Source organism: Sturnus vulgaris, chromosome 5, assembly GCF_052056855.1.
Source record: "Sturnus vulgaris isolate bStuVul1 chromosome 5, bStuVul1.hap1, whole genome shotgun sequence".
Lineage (NCBI taxonomy): Eukaryota > Metazoa > Chordata > Aves > Passeriformes > Sturnidae > Sturnus > Sturnus vulgaris.
The window spans coordinates 23,259,143-23,278,073 of NC_142247.1; the positions used below are offsets into that span (position 1 = coordinate 23,259,143).

The 18,931-nt window shown below is 35.7% G+C and overlaps 1 protein-coding gene across 1 annotated transcript in view; it reads right to left on the reverse strand.

The window, feature by feature from the left end:
- Positions 1-5,822: 5,822 nt before the first annotated feature.
- DCN (decorin) overlaps positions 5,823-18,931 on the reverse strand; it is a 38,776-nt gene continuing 25,667 nt past the window's right edge. Inside the window, exons 4-8 of the mRNA XM_014889015.2 lie at positions 14,663-14,876; positions 14,357-14,470; positions 13,144-13,237; positions 8,404-8,542; positions 5,823-7,336 (exon numbers count right to left, since the gene is read on the reverse strand). Of these exons, the coding sequence (XP_014744501.1) occupies positions 7,142-7,336; positions 8,404-8,542; positions 13,144-13,237; positions 14,357-14,470; positions 14,663-14,876 (756 nt within the window). The 3' untranslated portion in view covers positions 5,823-7,141. The remainder of the gene's footprint in view (positions 7,337-8,403; positions 8,543-13,143; positions 13,238-14,356; positions 14,471-14,662; positions 14,877-18,931) is intronic.

Consider the following 18,931-nt stretch of genomic DNA (forward strand, 5'->3'; position numbering starts at 1 on the left):
TGCTACATACCAGCCCAGAAGCTGCCCATGAGGAAACCAAGGGCTAGAAAGCTCTTTTATCTCAACTTCCTCACTTGAAAGGTGAGGGAGAGTGGAGCTGGGCTGGAGGCATCTCTGTAGAACAGAACTTTGGTAAATGGGACATGTGTTCTTCAATTCCTATTAATACTATTTCTTTCTCAGGTCTGAGGAATAATCTAAAATCCTTGTGCTGTTGCTTTTTCTTCATAGTGCAAAACCATTCCCACTGTCTAAGATGTAGGAAATACGACAACCCCATATCAGAATTCTAGCAAGGCAGTTCAAATGGAATATTGCCACTTCATTGTAATTTAGTCCTTTGACAGCATTAAAGAACAAATATATTTAAGTTTTTCCATAACAATCAAATTATCTGTATCTGTTAAAGAGAAATTCACACAATCTTGTCTGTCTCTCTGTAATCTACACATGCAGAGGCTCCTCTGTATAAAAAAGATTGACATGTCTTTAAAGAATTCGGTGCTGAAAATAAGCAGTAAAGGATAGAAAACTAAAATATAGCCAAAAGGCTAATCTTTTTGTTTCATTTTCTTGATGACACGATGGAATATTAAGCCACTTGATGTTTAGGATCTTTCAATCACTCTCTGTTTGCCAACACTTCAAAGTCGATGCTTTGTTTCAAGAATTCATTGCAATGTATCTGTGTTTCCATGTTAGAATGACGTGCATGGACAACCTCTGAAGGTTTATTCTCAGAAGGGAATAAGCTTTTTGAAGTGTTTCAGTTGTCTAGAGTTTCTAGCATATGCAAGCAGTAGTTAGAATTATTCTGTCTTTCATGTTGAGATTGTTTTATGCATCTTGAAATTTCATTTTTTCCCTACACTCTGGAATTTGGTTTATTCTTTACAAGCCTTTGATTCCTACAAAGATTCAATACCTTGAAATTAAAAGATTAAAGGATTCAGCATCAGAATGCTACATGATTAGCTTTAATTGGTTCTCAGTTTTTCCTGTTGAAAGGGCTTTCTAACATGTGCTTAGTAGCAGACACATGGTCCCTATTTTCCATGACTTTAGGGATTTGAACATTTTCAAAAATTACTCTGTAGAGCAGGACTAGCCTAATTTATCTCGATTAAAGTCTTCATCTGGAAACAATAATGTAACTTGTACAAACTCATAGTTTCAAAAATAGCAACAAAATTCTTAAGGCTTTTTTATTCAAATATAATATATGCTTTAATATACTAGCTGAAAATTAATAAAAGATGTAAGTATGATTTATCACAAAATATATACTTCAATGAGGCTGAGACAATAACGTAAAGAATTGGAAAAATTTTGCTTGATTTCCTGTTAAATATGAATATAAAAAGTTTTGTAAATTGTAATCATTCATACAGAATCACAATTGGAGGGGTCCTCGAGAGATCTCCAGTCCAACTCCCCTGCCAAGGCAACTTAGAGCAGGTTGCACTTGTCCAGGTGGATTTTGAATATGTCCAGAGAGGGAGACCTCCCCTCAACCTCACTGGGCAGCCAGTTGCTGTGCTCTGCCACCCTCAGTGTAAAGCAGTTTTTTCTCATGTTGAGATGAAACTTCTGGTGGTTTAATTTATGGCCACTGCTCCTCTTCCTGTCACTGGCCACCACTGAAAATAGTCTGGCATCATCCTCTTGACATCCACCTTTGAGATATTTACAGGGGCTGATGAGATCCCCTCTCAGTCTTCTCTTCTCCAGACTAAACAGGCCTGGCACATTAGAGAGATAAAAATCTCATAAAAGAGATGTGCCAGACCCGTTAATCAACTTTGTGGCCCCCCACTGGACCCTCTCCAGTAGCTCCTTTTCTTTCTTGTGCTGAGGAGCCCAGAACTGGGCACAGCACCAGGACTGGCCTCACCAGGGCTGAGCAGAGGGGCAGGATCACCTGGCTGGACCTGCTGGCCACGCTGCTCCTGATGCAGCCCAGGATATCATTGACCCTCCTGGCTGCAAGGGCACTGCTGCTCATGGTCAGCCTGTGATCCTCCCAGGCCTGTCCTTGCAGAGCTGCTCCCTAGCAGGTCAGCCCCCAGTGTGTGCTGGCACTTTGAGCTGTTCCTCCCCATATGCAGGACTCTGAATCTGCCCTTTTTGAACCTCATTAGGTTCTCTCTGCCCAATTCTCCAGTCTAACAAGGTCCCACTGAATGGCAGCACAGCCTTCGGCTGATCAGCCAACAACCACAACCCCTCCCCAGTTTTGTATCATCAGTGAAATTTCTGAGGGTACCTTCTATCTTTTCATCCATTTTAATTTCTTTTCATCCAGTACATATTCTGCTGTCCATTCTGCCAAAAGCTAGGAACAACAAAATCCATCAATTAATATTTGTGCATCTAAAGAAAAGATCATGCTATTTATCCATTTATGGTTAGAAATCATCATTTTCAAGTGTTAACCTTCTCTCTTTCTGGGTGTGAGACAAAGGAAGTACCTGGGACGTTTCCTGGCATAAAAATTATGAAAATTTCTTGGATAGAGGTGTTTTAGACAGTTCAGCGTTTTTTGTTTGTTTAAAAATAGCCTTTTGCATTTAAAGAGTGGACAACACCTTTTTTTTTTTTTTTTTTGTAATTTACTTTCAAAACCGATGACCAGTTTTTTCAGCTCCTTCGAGTGAAAATATTGGAGCTATTCATGTGGATAAGTGTTTGCAGATGCAAGGCCTACAATTATTGCCACTTTTCAAAAGCTTTTTCAATATGTTTCATGCTGCAGAAACACACATGGATGCAGAAACACAATCATCACTGCGTCTTATGACAGTGTTATAATTTTGTTATTAATTTTTTGCTATAGTCTAAAAAGGTGTGTAAAATATGCAAATAAATAAATATATAATTAGAACAATAAAATTCCCCATAGTTTTTCCATTCTTTCTCCTGCAGATTTAAGTCCAATTCAAGCAGGCAGTAACAGAGCATTAACATTCTTCTGCTCTGCTGGCTTAAGACATCCACATAGAGGTAATCTCCAAAGCTTTCAAGCAGCATAATGTACACACTGAGAAAGAAAACTGCCTGACAAAGCAGTTATGAAGAAACTATTTCTTTATATCTCAGAAAGGAAAGTGTGGTGTTTAACAGGGTAAACAGCCTTCTGCAGTGCCTGTGTCCAGAGTGATCCTCTTATGCACTTAGAGCACACTAACAGCCCTGAACTTCCAGAGCAGGAAGCAGGGCAGGAGGCCAAAGGCTGGTTTGTGTCACTTAAAATGCAGCCATTGATGAGTCTAGCTGTTTGAGTGTTTGTGTTGAGCATAATCCAAACAGCTAAACAGTTTCTGTGCCTTTTCAGGACATCCACAGAAACTTTGTTCTTTTGCAGATGGAGCTGCTGGAGCATTGAGAAGATAATGTTTCATGCTAAAAATTATCTACTTTTTAAATTTCATTATTTCATTTTGAAGATGAGGCATTTAATATTGAACATCTATCTCACAGCCCATATTTCCCCTTCAGTGCTATGCAACTTTTCACTAACATGACTAATTTATTTTCCTTTTTATTGAATGAACTACTTTCAGCTAAATTAGGGCAAGTCTTCTGAAAAAAAACCAAATAAACAAAAAAAAAAAACAAAAAACCCAGATGTAGGCAAGTCACTGAAGCAAAATTGACTTCAGAGCAACGTGTGCATACAAAGAGAATGAGCAAAAACTCATCTTGTTCAAAGCAAAAATATTTGATTGTGGGTGTACAAAAAGACTATTGATTTCACAGCTCTGTATGTCTGACTTAATAAAAATAAGAAACCAAAACAGCAGAGTATGTGAATTTGAGTACCCTCTTCTCATAAGCTTCATAAACCTTTTTCTTTCTGTTTTTTTCCTGTTAGCAGTAACTTTGTTACTGTCCCTCAGTGACACTAGATGGCACTTCAGAGTAGTGGTGGGATCAGAAAGCCCGTAATCTTTTTTAGTTATTTTGCATATGACATTAGAAATACATTAAGTTAATGCTTGCTTTGAACAAACACAGTTTTTCAGCTTTCTCCTATTTTTACCTATGAGTGTGAGGTAGAAAATGCTATCTGTTTTCAAAAATAACTGACATAAGCAGAAATAGTTTATAACAGAGTGGTTCACTAGCAGCTCAAAAAACAAAAAGAACAAACTAACATTGCCTCCAAAAAAACCCCACCAAAAAACCCCAAAGCAAATTATGGGCCAAAGAGCTCTTGCCAGACCTTGTGCTTAGAGAATTTCAGAAACAGTTTGTGAAGGCAACTGAAAAAAATGTATGGTCTTGGAAATGAGAGCAACACACTGATGCCAAGGATTTAAGAGCTGATCCTTCCTGGAAATTAAATTAGATTTAGTGGCATTTGTACATCAGCAACTGAGTGCATGATAACTGTCCATAACCTGGTGGACTGTAGGAGAAACTAGACTAAGAGATGGCCACACTTTTGCTGGCAGTAAGGGATAAGATGCTTTAAGCTGCACCAGGAAACAAGGATATTATTCTTAATATTTTATTTGAGTCCAACAGTTGTGACCGTTTACTGTCTTCATACTTTGCGAAGAAATTGAGGATTTACTGCAGGGCCCAAAGTTTTTCTACTCTAATTCTCTTATTTCTTTCCACCCAATTGTTTATAGATTGTTTGTGTTTGTTCTTTTTCTTTTCCTTTCCTTGTTTTGTTTTTAAATGGAAAAACCATCTGTTCTTTATTTATATGAAAAGCAGTTTTAAAAGTATTGGGCTTCCCACTGCTTTGAAGTCTCTGCAGATGCTGTGCATGGATAGAATCCCATCAACCAAACACTGTTGCTATGGCTGCACAACTTATGGAAAACCAGCACCGTGCTTACCTTTCAAATTTGTCATGATCTTGCTTCGGTCTCCTGTTATAGGATTTCCTTATTCTGTTCCATTGAGAAAGACTGGGAATTGGGAAAGTCTTATTATCTTTGCAGCCCTTGGCTGTTAGAAGGGAATGTATTTTATGAGGAATAACTTATGCTTTAGCAGCAAGCAGAAAACTTGATAGGGGACATATCATGGGTATTACAGAGGAAGACCAGACTCAGATATTTTCTTCTGGACTTAAAGTTTGTTCTAATCTGAAAGAAAAGCCTTAGTATGTGAAATGTTAAAACTATGGATGGAGAAATGGAAAGTTTGTGCATATGCTTACATGATGCTTCATGCAATTGTTATCTTTTTTGTATTAATCTCTTTTTGTAACCATGTATATACAAACTCTGTGGAGTTTTTCAGGCTAAGACAATGCCTCTGTTCTTGCTTGAAATTCCAGTGTTCAGTTTTCTGCATGAAGTCTCTGTCTGCACAATAGCTGATATACAACCAAGAACCAAAAGGCAAAAAAACCATAACTGATGTTTTTCTGGAGGGTTTTTCCTCCTGTGACAGAAAGATATCATATACTGTTTGTTTTATTTAAAAATAACTCTCTCAAAATGTGGAACCCAGAAGAAAAACAGACAGAAAGAAGAGAAATCATTGGCTACTATATGAAGAAGATAGCTCAGGAGAGTGCAAACATGCTTTTCCTGTGCAGTGGCTATAGTGAGTCATAATTGTTTCCAATTATTTGCTAGTGAATAAATGACAGCTATAAAAAGACTGTATTTGTTTGCTCCTTAAAAAATACTTATGAGAGTTATGCATGAGAAAATTCCTTGAGGCAAAAGAATTTCACGCAACTTATTCTTAATTTAGCTATCACCATGCCAAAGATATTCCATTTTCAAGACTTAGTTTCTGATACATTAATGTTATTCTATCAAAACAAAAGAAGAAAGACAAACACTTTGGAGTTTGCCTGTATTACATTATTCTTTAATATAAATGACATATAAGTTTTACAAATTAGAGAGATTGACCTTGGAGTATTAAGAGTCTGCAGAAGATTCTTTTCAGGAGATGTTTTTATTGAGTATACATTTAGCTTTGAAGATTGACAGTAGAAATGTGCAGCCTACCTTTGATGTGCTTGCTACCCACTGGTATGAGTTGAAGAATTCCAATTTACAGAGGGCTCCAAATCACTCTAAATAGACAAATCTACAAATGATGTCCCAACAATGTCCACAATTGCAGTTATTTCACTTCATATATTTCTATACTTATGGTTTTGCTTGTATAGGCTAAATTCCACAATTTTTTCAGATGGAGGAGCCTGCACATCTCTACTTCACAATTAATTCCTTTTTTAAAAAACCAAAACCAGTAAAGGATGCTGACAAATGTACAATGCAGAACAAGTGAAAAGTGAAATGCTATGGTTTTCTTGTTTAGATAAATACATGGATTGATAACAATTACTAAACCCTTATACCATACTCTGCAAGGCAGTACACTCATGAAAACTGCTCTTGTGACTCAGGTGAGAAGGATTTGCACTAGACAAATTTACTCATCGAGCTCCAGATATAGGTTACAAGTTTTTTACTGCAGACTACTTAATATTTTGTTCATTAGGATGATGTTAGGCTAATTCTGAATAGCATTGCTCTAGAAGAATGGCAAACTTTTAAGAACTATGTGTACAATAAGAATTTATTTTATTTTTCCAAAATTAATGACATTAGCAACAACTTTATTTGCCTCTGCTAAATAGATACATTCAGAATTATCTTAGAGTTATAGTGGATATTTTTAAACCTCCAGGGCTTGAAATAAATTTAAAGGAGGTAACTCTTACCTTCTTAAGTCTCAAGATGATTTGAGAGTCTTTTTTCCCCTCTGCTATTTTTCTCTGTGTGTGGCTATAAAAATAACCTCAATCACTATCTTTTTTTTTTTTTAATATATCATAACTTGAAAAATATTTACTCCGAATTTCATATACAATGGAATCTGAAAACCTGTAGCATTCAGCAAACTGAAAAATGCCACAGAAAGCATGCTGGAAAAGAAGGCTGAAATAAGTCAGTTTAAAGCACAGTTGGCAATTCTTATTGATGGTATGCTTGCTCTTGTACATCTGTAATGTCTCATTTATTCTAAATCAATGGATCATCTCCACTTTATAGTGAAGCTTCTGGCATTTGGTGTTGTTAGCAATGGTTTTTTGAACAGGCCAATATCGACAGATACTTTAGCTGGAACACAACCGAACCCCATCTTTAGACATCTATTTGTAATTTCCAATCTGTACTGCAGAGCGTTCGTGGATGCAGCGGAAAGCCGAGGGCTGGATTTCCCAGTACTGCACGGGGTTGCTGAAGAGGCTGACGCCGGAATAGCTGGCCTTTTTGGTGTTGTAGCCAAGAGGGCAAAAGTCGTTGATACCAATGGAAGCAATTTTGTTGTTGTGAAGATAGACCACCTGAAAAACGTGCAAGTAATGAAGTGAGAAATTAAGATATCATGGCAAATAAGACAAATTATTTCATATTAAATGCTTCATATGTGTTTTGGCAACATTATACAAATATGTCTTCTTTCCAAACAAATCCTTGACTCTGTTTACCTTTTGAAATACCTACCATACCCCCAATTGACATAATTTCTACAGAAGGTGCACAAACTGTGCAAGACAAGCTAATAATGTTACTGTCAGCTGGTGGTACTGCAACCAAAAGAGGAGGCAAAGATGTAAAATTATTAATACAGCACTGTGGCTCAGGAGCATGCACTGTATACAGAAAATGCATTTGATGCTAATTGGTTTCTCTCCAGCTCTAATATTTTCATTCCCATGAGTGCAACTATACAGGACTCAGAGCCAAAGTAAACATTAATGATGATTTAAAGTAGCTGATGAATATTATTTTGCTCCAGATTCACGATTTATGGAGAATTTTTCCAAGCTACATGCAGGGGGTAATTTACAATTGAGAGTCTTCCTTCTTTGGGAGATTCCTCTCCTGTAAAATCTTAGTGCAGATGAAGACAGATTTAAATTGCTCCCAAGAGGTAATATTTCTAGACAGCCTGCCAAAAGGACCTCAAAAATACTGGTGATATGAAATTCCTATTTTTTCTATTTGCCCTCCTGATGGCACTGTTTTGTGAGATAACAAAGGAAAAGTTATTGAGAAAGGTTGCAAAATGTCTGTAGAAAGGAAAAAAAAATGGAAGAAATATTCTTAGAAACTATTTTTTGGGTAAAGAGGAAACCAAGTACACAAATAATCCCATATTTTTGTGGTCCCTCAGACAGAGACAACAAATGTACACCTCCAGATCTATACACCTCCATAATCATTTCCCCAGAAAAGTCAGAATAAGTCTTCCTGTCATATTCAAAGTTTCCTTGATAATTCAAGTATTTATGAAACTTGCATCAAGTTAAAAATACTGCACACATTTCTGTTCAAGACTGAATAAACACACAAATACCATTAGGAATCTTTCAACTATTGCTTTCTGAGACAGTATGATAAACTTTACCTGTATATATTTGTGATCACCCAGTCCACTGGGTACTCTGACAAGTTCATTGTTGTTCAAGTGGAGCTCCCTCAGGTGAGGTACATTGTTAAGAGAGCCATTCTCAACTGAAGAAATACTGTTGAAACTGAGACCCAGTCTGGAAAAGTTAAAACAAAAACAAAACAAAACAAAAAAGAGGAAACAAAAAAAAAGTGTTAAACTTGCCCACATAACCATCTTTCTTGGGTTGATTGCTTCTCTACACTGCTGTTGCAGAACAGACCAGGCTAATTTTCAGAATTATGTGTAAGCTAGTTAGAGCTGGCTTAAATAAAAAAATTTAAATAAGCTTGACATGTGATGTGAACAATCATAATTGTCATTATATCATTCAATTTGAGCTTATGGTACTGCATACTTTGATGGCTGTATGACTAATCCTGATGTAGATAGGTACTGTACACCTCCATAGGCAACAGTTTTTCTTTAAAAGCCGAAACACTGAATAAATTACGCTTGTAACTTTAAGAGCACTGTCTGAAACTTTTAGTTAAACTACATAACCTATGTTCCTAGAACTGTTAAGCTTAAAACTCCACCAAATCCTTCTAAGATACCTAAATAGTTAAAGCCATGTTACATGCTGGAAGCAGCTCAGTCACACTTCATGATCCCTTTAGCAGGACACAGAAGGGAGACTTACACATTTCTCCTAAGTTCCAATACAGAGTTTTCATCACAAAATCATCCTTTCTGCTTTACACATTCACATACAAGGTTTATAGCACAATTTAAGTTCAATGTGGATAATCTGTTTCTATCTGTGTATTTCTGTGTTGATAGTATTTTGGTTTGCTATTATTGAACTACAGAAATTTTTCAAGAGACTCCCATAATTGATAATACTCCGTGTTGCAGTAAAGAAATCAGTGACAGTACTTCAGGAGTTGTAATCATCAAGAGTATTGTAATTTTAGAAAATTATTTCTATAAAGGCTAAACTTAGCTCATCTATTTTGCTCTGTTTTTCTTTAAGCATTTTTTTTAATATGGAGGGTAAAAATGCTCTGAGATGAATAGCTTAATTGATAAGAGAATTTAATATACATAATAAGACATCTCAAGTTAAAATAATTTGCTGCAGAGGAGCACTTTTAAAGAAAGCCTTCTTCACAGTTATCTAATAGCCTGTAATTCTTTGTGGCTTATAGCAGTTGTAGAAGTCAGGGTCTGAAACAAGAATAAAATCACTGAAAATTCTTGTTTGATCTTTATGGTTGAGAGGTTTCCTAGTATTAATTAGCATTACATATAATGCAAATAGTCTTATCATACTAATTTAAATACGCAATGTTTTAAAACTATTAAATGACAAAGGAGAGTTTAATGAGAATGCCATCAACATGAAGTTACTTCACTCAGAAGTTAATTCACAGTATCCCATCTCCTAGTTAGAATTTGATGATGAAGAATTTTCATTAAAAATTATTAGAATGAGCTTTCTTTTGAATAGAGTATACCAAGATTTAGGAAAGTTTGGGGGATGGGATCCTAAAGAGCAATTCAATCTGAAGTTCTACAGAATGTTTATAAAGGACTTCAGTGATGGGTACTCATAGTGAATGTCTTTGAAAGGATTGGAAAAAAAACACTCCATATTTTGTCAGAGGGCTATAAATTCTTGTTTGACACATATCTAAATATGTGCTCACTATGTATTCAGGTCTACAAGCAGATGTGTCAAACCTGGGAGACCAGTGAAAGAAAGAAGTTTTGACTCTCATATTAGTCTGTTGAAGAAAAATAATCCCCTTGCACAGTCTTTTAGAGAAAGAATGAAATTATAAATCTGTAGAGAAGTGGACTTAAATCCCAGAAGGAGTGAAATTATGTGCAATTACATCTCCTCTAAATGTCTTACAAAAAACTCTCAGTCACTTGGGACTATGCTTTCAGATGAAGTAAGTCAATATTATTGTGTAAAACAGAGGGTGATTAAGAGTGTTTGGAAAGAATATGGTCTTCATCGTCCTTCCCATAGGAAAAAAAAAGGAAAGAATTTGAAAAATCGCTCTTGCTTCATAAATTGATATATTACTTCCTTTTTTATTAGTGAATAAGTAACATTTTCCCAGTGTTTCAATAGATCTCATCCCATTGTTCTAAATCACTGAACATCGTAAGGGCATCATCAAAAACCTGTCTCAAGATTGAAGAAACCCCCAAATGCTTTTTCATCTTTTTTCTCCAACATCCCTGCTGAACCATTTCTACTATGTTTTTAAAAGAAACTTCATGATGCTCAACACCATTATCATTATGGGCTTAGAATTATAGAACCATTAAGGGTGGAAAAGACCTCTAAGACCACCAAGTTCAAACGTTAATGTGACCCCACCACGTTCACCCCTAAACCATGTCTCCAGGTGCCACATCCACATGCCTTTTAAACACTGCCAGGGATGGTGATTCCACCACTTCCCTGGGCAGCCTGTTGAAGTGCCTGACTACCCTTTCAGTGAAGACATTTTTCCTGATATCAAATCTAAAACTCCTTTTGTTTGGTTCAAATTCCACTGTATAGAGCCAGACCATTTCAGTAAGCTTTATTAGTAATATCAGATGTGCAATGAGAATGTCCTCTTGGAGCTCATTCTTGCATGTAATCAGCGAAGTCTTTGTCAGATTTGCTTTCATAAGATTATTGGTTTTTCACTGAAGCACTCTATGAAGGCTTTGAAAGATTTAAGAGTAATTTTATGAGGAAAGCAAACAAACAAAAAAGATAAATATTTACATCTACTAGAATTCAAGAAAACTCAAACAAGGGTGAGCAATAGACTTATAGCAAACTCTTGCATGAAGCATTTTATAGTTTAAAATTCCTTAACACAGTCAGAAAAATTACCTGTTTCTCAAAGTTTATCTGTCCTTTAGGACAACTATTAGACTGTCAAGCTTGAGTTGGCATGAACTAGGTTGTCTGACTCTGTCCTAATATCTGAAAATTTAGACATGTAAATAAAAGCTGGGATGTTTTCTGCTGGGCTGGAGATCTTCCATAGCTCCCTCCTTTCCTCATCTGTCAGTTTTGTTTTGCTCAATGTGCTCCTTGTTCACCAATCTGTGCTCTTCCTTGCTTCTCACCTTTGCAAAGGAGCATCTCTGACTATGGTTATGTTACCTGCTTAAGCACAGGGCAGAGAGTGATTTAAAACTTGGAGCCTGCTCTGAGCAGCTTCATATTTACACATCACAGTCAACAGAATATCTTGTTGCTCCGTACAGTACAGCCTCAATAGAAGCAGCCCAAGTTTAGATATTTTTAGGAGTCCATTGGCACTTGCTGTTTAAAACTTTATGTCTTAAGGCAGACTTCCAACAGTGTTGTCCATGTGATGCTGCCTGTGGTGTTTTCCGAGTGTGAATGAGAAAAACAGAAAAACTGTGTCACCTGCAGGACAGCTAACATGCTCCACAACCCCACCTCCAGTGATGTAAATTACTCTCTACCTGAGTAGTCATCATCTTGTTTTGGTTTTGGAAGTTTTCTTCACAGTTTCTCTGAAGAATGTTATATTCTATACTAAGCCATTGTAACAAACAATAACTGCTTCATAGTCCGCTAACCCATAATTATAGTATTTTTATTTTTTTCATTAAAATCTAGGACAGATTTTTTTTTTTTTGAGTCTGTTATAGAATATTAGCATAAAAGATAATATGAAATATCTTAATTTATAAGCTCTGGAAAGCTGTTCTAAGCTTTATATCTTGGAATTTTCAGATTCAAAAAGAATGCTAGGTTACTATAAACTTCATTGCATTGAATTGCCGTCCAATCTACTATAAATAGCAGTAAACAACTGTTACTCAGTAATCTTTCTCTGATTTCAGTTTTCTATGCTCATTATGACAAGCAGAATTAATAAAATGAAAATCCATTAATTAGGTCCAGTAATCTGGTTAAAAGTCTGACTACGATTCTTTTTAAAACTATTTTCATAGCAAATTTTAAAAGTATTAAATTATAAAATTTACTTGTAGTAAAGGCTCATTTTACTCTGCTACATGTTTTTTGATGTGAATGAATTCACAAATCATTCTGTATAAGGACATTTTGGGAATTGGCCTTTTATTTTCCTACAGTTAGAGAAACTTATTCAACAACATAGTCGCATATTAGTAAAGTCACTCTGACAGTAACAATTTTTCAATTAAATTTGATGATTCTTTTTTTTTTTTCCTTAATCATGTTCTTGGACTCAATGCAGACTTGCATTTCTTGAGAAACAAAGGAATCACTGTTGAAAGAAGTTTTGGTTCCCATGTACTTTTTCCCTGAGTTTCCAGGCAAACTGCATGAGCATTTCTGTGTTCCAAGAAAACTGTATAAACCAAAGATGGATGTGCAATGAAAGAAACATGATATAAAAGTGTGATTGTTCCTGTTTGTTTGTTTGGGTTTTTGTTTTGTTGAGTTTGTTTTGTTTTGTTTTGTTTGTAAATCAAACAAACAGTTGTCCTGAGCATATAGCACTTATAATTGAAAACAGATGAAAAGTTTTGTCAGGAAAATAAAAGAAGTGTTTGTTCTCTTCAATCAGTATACAAATCCATAGAAGCCTTTCCTGCTAAGTTATGATTATTTTGATGATTCTAATACTTATGAAGTCTCGACTGATGTTTTATAATTGTGTATGTGGTGTTCACAATTTCAACTAATATTTTATGCAAAAAGAATAAATTAATTCTTACTTTGCCAAGTTGGTGAGTCCAGAGAGACTTTCAGCATCAATTTTGCTGATTTTGTTGCCATCAAGGTGAAGTTCAGTAAGGGATGGAGGAAGGCCTGAAAGAGAGAACACCATCAAATTACTTTTGATTAAACAGGATTCTTACATTTTAAAAAATACTTGTACTATATTAAGGCTCTTTTACAGTTGACAGAAGATTTTTTTCTAAACATGCCTGTGAACAATTCACTAAATGAAATAAAGAACTTTCACCATCAGGGAAACTGAAAACAGCTAGTAACATTTATTTAGCATGAAATAAGACCAAATTCCTAAAGCCATTACTAAACAGTTAACTCTTGAAATATACCTAAATTAAATTCTTCTCATTTATTACTCCTAGCCTTCATGATTATGTAAATGGGACATATAAAGAACTTTTATTTTAGCCAGACTATCCAGATACATAAATGTGCAAACATGTGGCATCGAGATATTTAACAAGAAACTGCAGTTTAAAAATTCTGTTCATCAGAAAAAAAAAAAAAAAAAAGACGAGGAAACATATTTTACCTATCTGAGATCCCTCAAAAGAAAATCCAAAACAGGAAATATGGGAAGAAAAACAAATCAACCAGTATTATCTTTCAAAAAGTTTTCAGCCATTTCAAAACAATCTTTTGGCTGAAGTATGAATAAATTGAATATAATTTCCTCTGAACTGGAACCATTCTTGTTTGTTTGTTTTGTTTTTAATAAATTACAATGAAATTGTTCTTATTTTGTAGGAATTTGCAATTAAGTACTTTGAAAAATAGCAAAAGTTTCTGTTTTGTTTTAGGGCTGATATTTTTGGCTTCAAACCCACAGAATTGTAGAGGGCTGATTTTATGCTTGTACAACTTCGGTTAATTCTACATGAGTTTACAATAGTGTAATGTTAATCAGGTTCAATAATCAGGCTTGGAGGCTGAAAACGTTCTTCCATTTTATATTTCAGCTATGAGATAAGAAAAGCAAAATAGCCTAAAAGGGCATTTTACAGTGCACGTCTCATGGAGCTTCTTGTAACCAAAAGCCAAAATTTTCCAAACTAAAAAAAAAGTCATCTGGTCTAGAAATAGATACTTTAAGGACAGACTCACAAAGCTTCCATGATATTTTTTTCCCCAACTGGGTAGAAGTTACCACATTATACCCATGCAAATCTCTGAAATACGAATTTAATTTCTTACCCTTTGGGATGCTTGTAATGTTGGTGTCTGCGATACGGATGTAGGAGAGCCTCTTCATCCCCTGAAAAGCTCCGTTTTCAATGCCTGAGCTCTTGATTGGATTGGTGCCTAGTTCTGCCAACAAAACATGCTTGTGAGCTGTGCTGCAGTGTAGGTGCCTGTATTCTTCAGGTCAAAGCTAATTTGGAGGTACAATTTATTGGGGCATTTGTTGGCTTTCTACATATAATCACTGATCAAACTAAAAACAGCATCTTAAAAAACACTCAGTTGTGCCTTTTTATAATTATATAATCATGCTCATACCTAAGACAATCACTTGATTCAGTCCGTTAAAGACAGCTTTCCTCAACTTGGAGATCTCATTCTCATGAGCCCGTATCTCCTGGAGAGACTTCGGCATGTTTTCTGGGAGTTCCTTCAGGTTGTTCTTGGACAGGTAAAGTCTTTCCAGTTTCTTCAGAGGAGCAAAAGCTAATGGACTTATTTTGCTGATTTTGTTGTTGACAAGGATCAATGCCTGTGGAGTAATAATCAAGGACATCTCAGATGATCACAAAGAAAATTATTTGTGGTGAAACATTTTTAAATTATTACTATTATTATTGTTATTGCTATTATTATTATTCTCTAGTGCCTTTTGAGGTCATCTGATGGCAAATTTGGTGAGCTGAAGAAAATGCAATGCAGTACTAAAAAAAGATTATAAACTTCTGAAACAGTGGAAGATAAGTCCTATAGAACAAATACAAATGTTACGTCATTGCCGAGACTACAATCCAGCTTCTGATAGCATCCATAATTTATGTTCAAGAATAAGTACAATCATTCCATTTGTAAGCTGTGAAGAATAAGACGGTCACAAAAAATTACATAATTTTTGTTTGGGTATTTTTTTCCTTATTTTATTTATCCTAGGAATACTGTTATACCTTACCCATCATCACACAACCCTTCTGACCAGTTTCTCCAGAACAGGAATTTTATTACTCGATAGAGTGAAGGCACAGCCCAGCTTAATAAAAATATGCATAACTTCACCTCATTCCTTTTAGTCTTATAAAACTTCACTTACTAGATTTCTGATGAATAACAACCTCTTTTTTTTTTTTTTTTTTTTTTTCAGAGGTATCAGCGATCTTTTTGTCAAGCAAAGTTATGTATGGAAGGGAAACAATCTGAAGTATTATGCTCCAAGTCCTGCAGCTGGGAATCATGGACCATACTTACTTTGCCTTCCCTGTCAGAGCCTAATCCAGTTCTCACAACTGTGATATCCAGACTCAGGGTAACTCTAAGATCATCTCTCTATACAGGGGAGAAAGGCCTCCATGAAACCACTGTTATCTGTAATAGCTGTTCTCTGCATGCCTCTGAAATTTTACATTGCTTCTAAATCTCAAAGATTAATTAACCATGACACAAAGAGGGAGAAAGTCTCATTACTGTCAGGACATAACACAGTAAAAAAGAGCATTTCGGATATAATAGACATTTGAATGACTCTGATCTTTCCATCAGTTTGCTGTCTCCTTATTAGATTTATAATGCTGCATGTTTGTGCAGTGGATTAGGTAGAATGGGCCATATAAATATTGATATAATATCTACTTCTATTTATTTCTAGGGCATATTTTTTCACCACCTCCATTACTCTAGTTTCAGAAACAGAAGACAATAGTTGTGGCAAACACTATAGTGAACATTCATAGCATTTTCATACACTTTCAATATTTTCAGAATTACACTTTAATCTATTCTTGGGATGAAAACGGAGTGTCCAATTTATTCTATAATCAGTTATTGCTAAAACAATGACAAGACTATCAGCCTCTGTGACAGCACCTCTCCATCATGGAAACTTAAAAGAGAAGTGGGCAGATTAAAATGGTGATGTGTTTTTCCCCTAATGGACTCCTCCTGCAGATCACCTTGAGCAAGCCTGCAGTGTATACTGTGCATGGTTTCATTGAGGGCATGTAAAGCTGAACATCTCTGCTTTTAATTTTGTATGGTAGCTAGAAATAACTCATATGCAAGAGGAGGTAGAAAAGGTCATGCAGGGTTCAGCAGAGTATTTTCCTAACAATAAGTCTATCACAAAATAAATATGTGGGTCAGTGGAAGCCATGGTCCCAACTCTTTTATTTGGGCCTGTTACTATAAAATCTGACATGAGAACACATGGATACACATTGAGAGTGATTTTCTGATTCATGATTGCCAAATTTTCGATACATTTATAGATTCTGCCCATGGTGAAATTCAGCTACCTGTAGAGTATTAGGACATGGCAAACAATCCAGTTATTTAAAAGTAGTACAGTCGGAATTATGCTGATTAGTCTCTTACATTGTTTTTATTTCAACTGTTGAATGTGCTACTGCTAATTACATTGTTCTTTATTTTTATTAATTTCACCATGTGTTTCTTTTCCCTAGATCTCTAAGTCAACACTCAATGAGTTTGGGCTCATGTTATGAGTATTTGAAATTTTTATATTGCAACTTGCTTTATACTGCTTAAACATTTGTTTCAGCTAAGTCTGCATTTTTTAAAAATTTCTTTTAACTTTGTTACCTTTTAAATAAAAAATTTTGGGCAACATTAATCACAGCTGATGATTTGGTGTGAAATATTTTTTGATGGAAATAGGTAAGCATACATTTAGCTAGGCACTGTAAATATTCTCTGAGCAGTTGAGTGTTTTATCTCTTCAAAAAGGAGCTGATACCCCTGGCCAAAACCAGAAGTTATCTAGGTACCCTGGATTGATCTGTTATGCTTTTCCAGTGCTTTCTCCTGAAAATGCTAATGTTATCTTAGGAAAACACACAGAATTGTTTTATTCAAACACTCAAGGAGTCTCTCACTTAGAAATGATGGGGCTCTATCAAAGGTGTGTATAAAAACACTAAGTTCACAGTGGGAACATGTAGTCAGTGGTATAAGGTGAGAAAGTACCACAAGTCAGAATTTACAGCTTTTTCTGTGCCAGAATATTATTTCCCACTTAGACCCCTCTCTGCAAGTCCATGCTCCCACAATTTTAAACCTGCATTATTGTGCAGCTGTAAAGAAGGAGAAATAAACCCACATCACAGTTTGTAAGAGATGTTTCACTGTCTCCCAGAGCAACAACAAATGATGAGTATAACACACCAGTATAGCACCTGGCAAGCCAAAGCCCTGGATTCCTTTCCCACTTCACAATACCTCTATTATATCCCATACTTAAAGAACTAAGTTATTAACCTTGCAGCAATGCTGTTTACTTTCCTCAGAATGTGTCCCGTATGGTTTGCATGTAACAAAAGCTAAACCAAACCAAAATAAAATAAAATTTAAAACACAGGGGATTTGGAGGTCAATGAAAACAGGAACTGGGGGACAAAAACCCAGGGAAAACATCTGCAGGCAGTGTTAGAGGAATGGATCTTAGGCAAAAAAGGTCACATGGACCAGCTATCCAGAATAAAGCCCAGATGGCATGATGGGACAGAGTGTTAAAGGACATATAAAATTTTTGTACAGGGCAAGGAGTACTTGGAGAGAAAATAAGGGCCATTCTGAAAGTGCTCAGAGTGCTGGAGCCCTTGGTCACAGATACCACTTGCAATGCTTCTGGTATTAAATGATTTGGCAGAAATGACAGCCTAGAACAAAAGTGACAGGAACTGATTTGAAAATCTACCTTCTTCCACACTTTCACATTTTATTGAGGAAAAAGGATATTCCATTTAGAATGAACATGCTCCCTAAGCCCTAACTTCCTCCTCTCCCCAAAAAAATTGAAGCATATCACAAATTCACAATACAAAAGACTGAGCACAGAAATGTACAGCTTTCAACATGACCGGGTATGGGTGCAAAAATACAAAAAATACATGGCCTTAAGTATAAAAAAAAATAATAAAAAAAAATAAAGAGGCAAAAATACATAAATATTAATACATCAGTTTGTTGGGCTTAGAAGTTTCATAGTAATATCCCATGGATAAGAGAAAACTCAACTTCCATTCTCATTTTCCAGAGGCAAAGCTTTTTTCCTTTGTCGTAATATAGCATGTAAAGTGCACAGTAAACATTGACTCGGTTACAATACTGCACCACCTTAACATGGCCAGCAATTTAAGTGGCGTTCAGAGAGGAAAAAAAAATTAAGCTTTGCTCCAAAGATGACTTTCTTTTTTAGTGAAACACCTCTGGTATTTCTGCAGTTAGGAGAAAAAATAAAAATCACTGTAGGAAAGGAATAGATGCTGGCTATGTTGAAGTCAGTGGGAGTCTGGCCATTTAGCTCCTTCTGACCTAGTTTCTACCTAAAATATTTATTGCCAACACAAAAAGGAGGATTCACAATTCAGGAAATTTTGGAACCCTTGTTAGCAGACTTTTGTTGAAATACACCCTGACAAACTGCAAAGGCAGCATGTCAGGTTGGAATTAGCATAGGGTTGTTCTTGCAGTTACTAAAACTTCCTATTTTTGCCCAGTCTAGCGGGGGTAGCAGGGAATTAATTTTTCTGGTGCAATTTTGTTATATGAGAATCTCAGGAGACTGTTTTGAGGGGT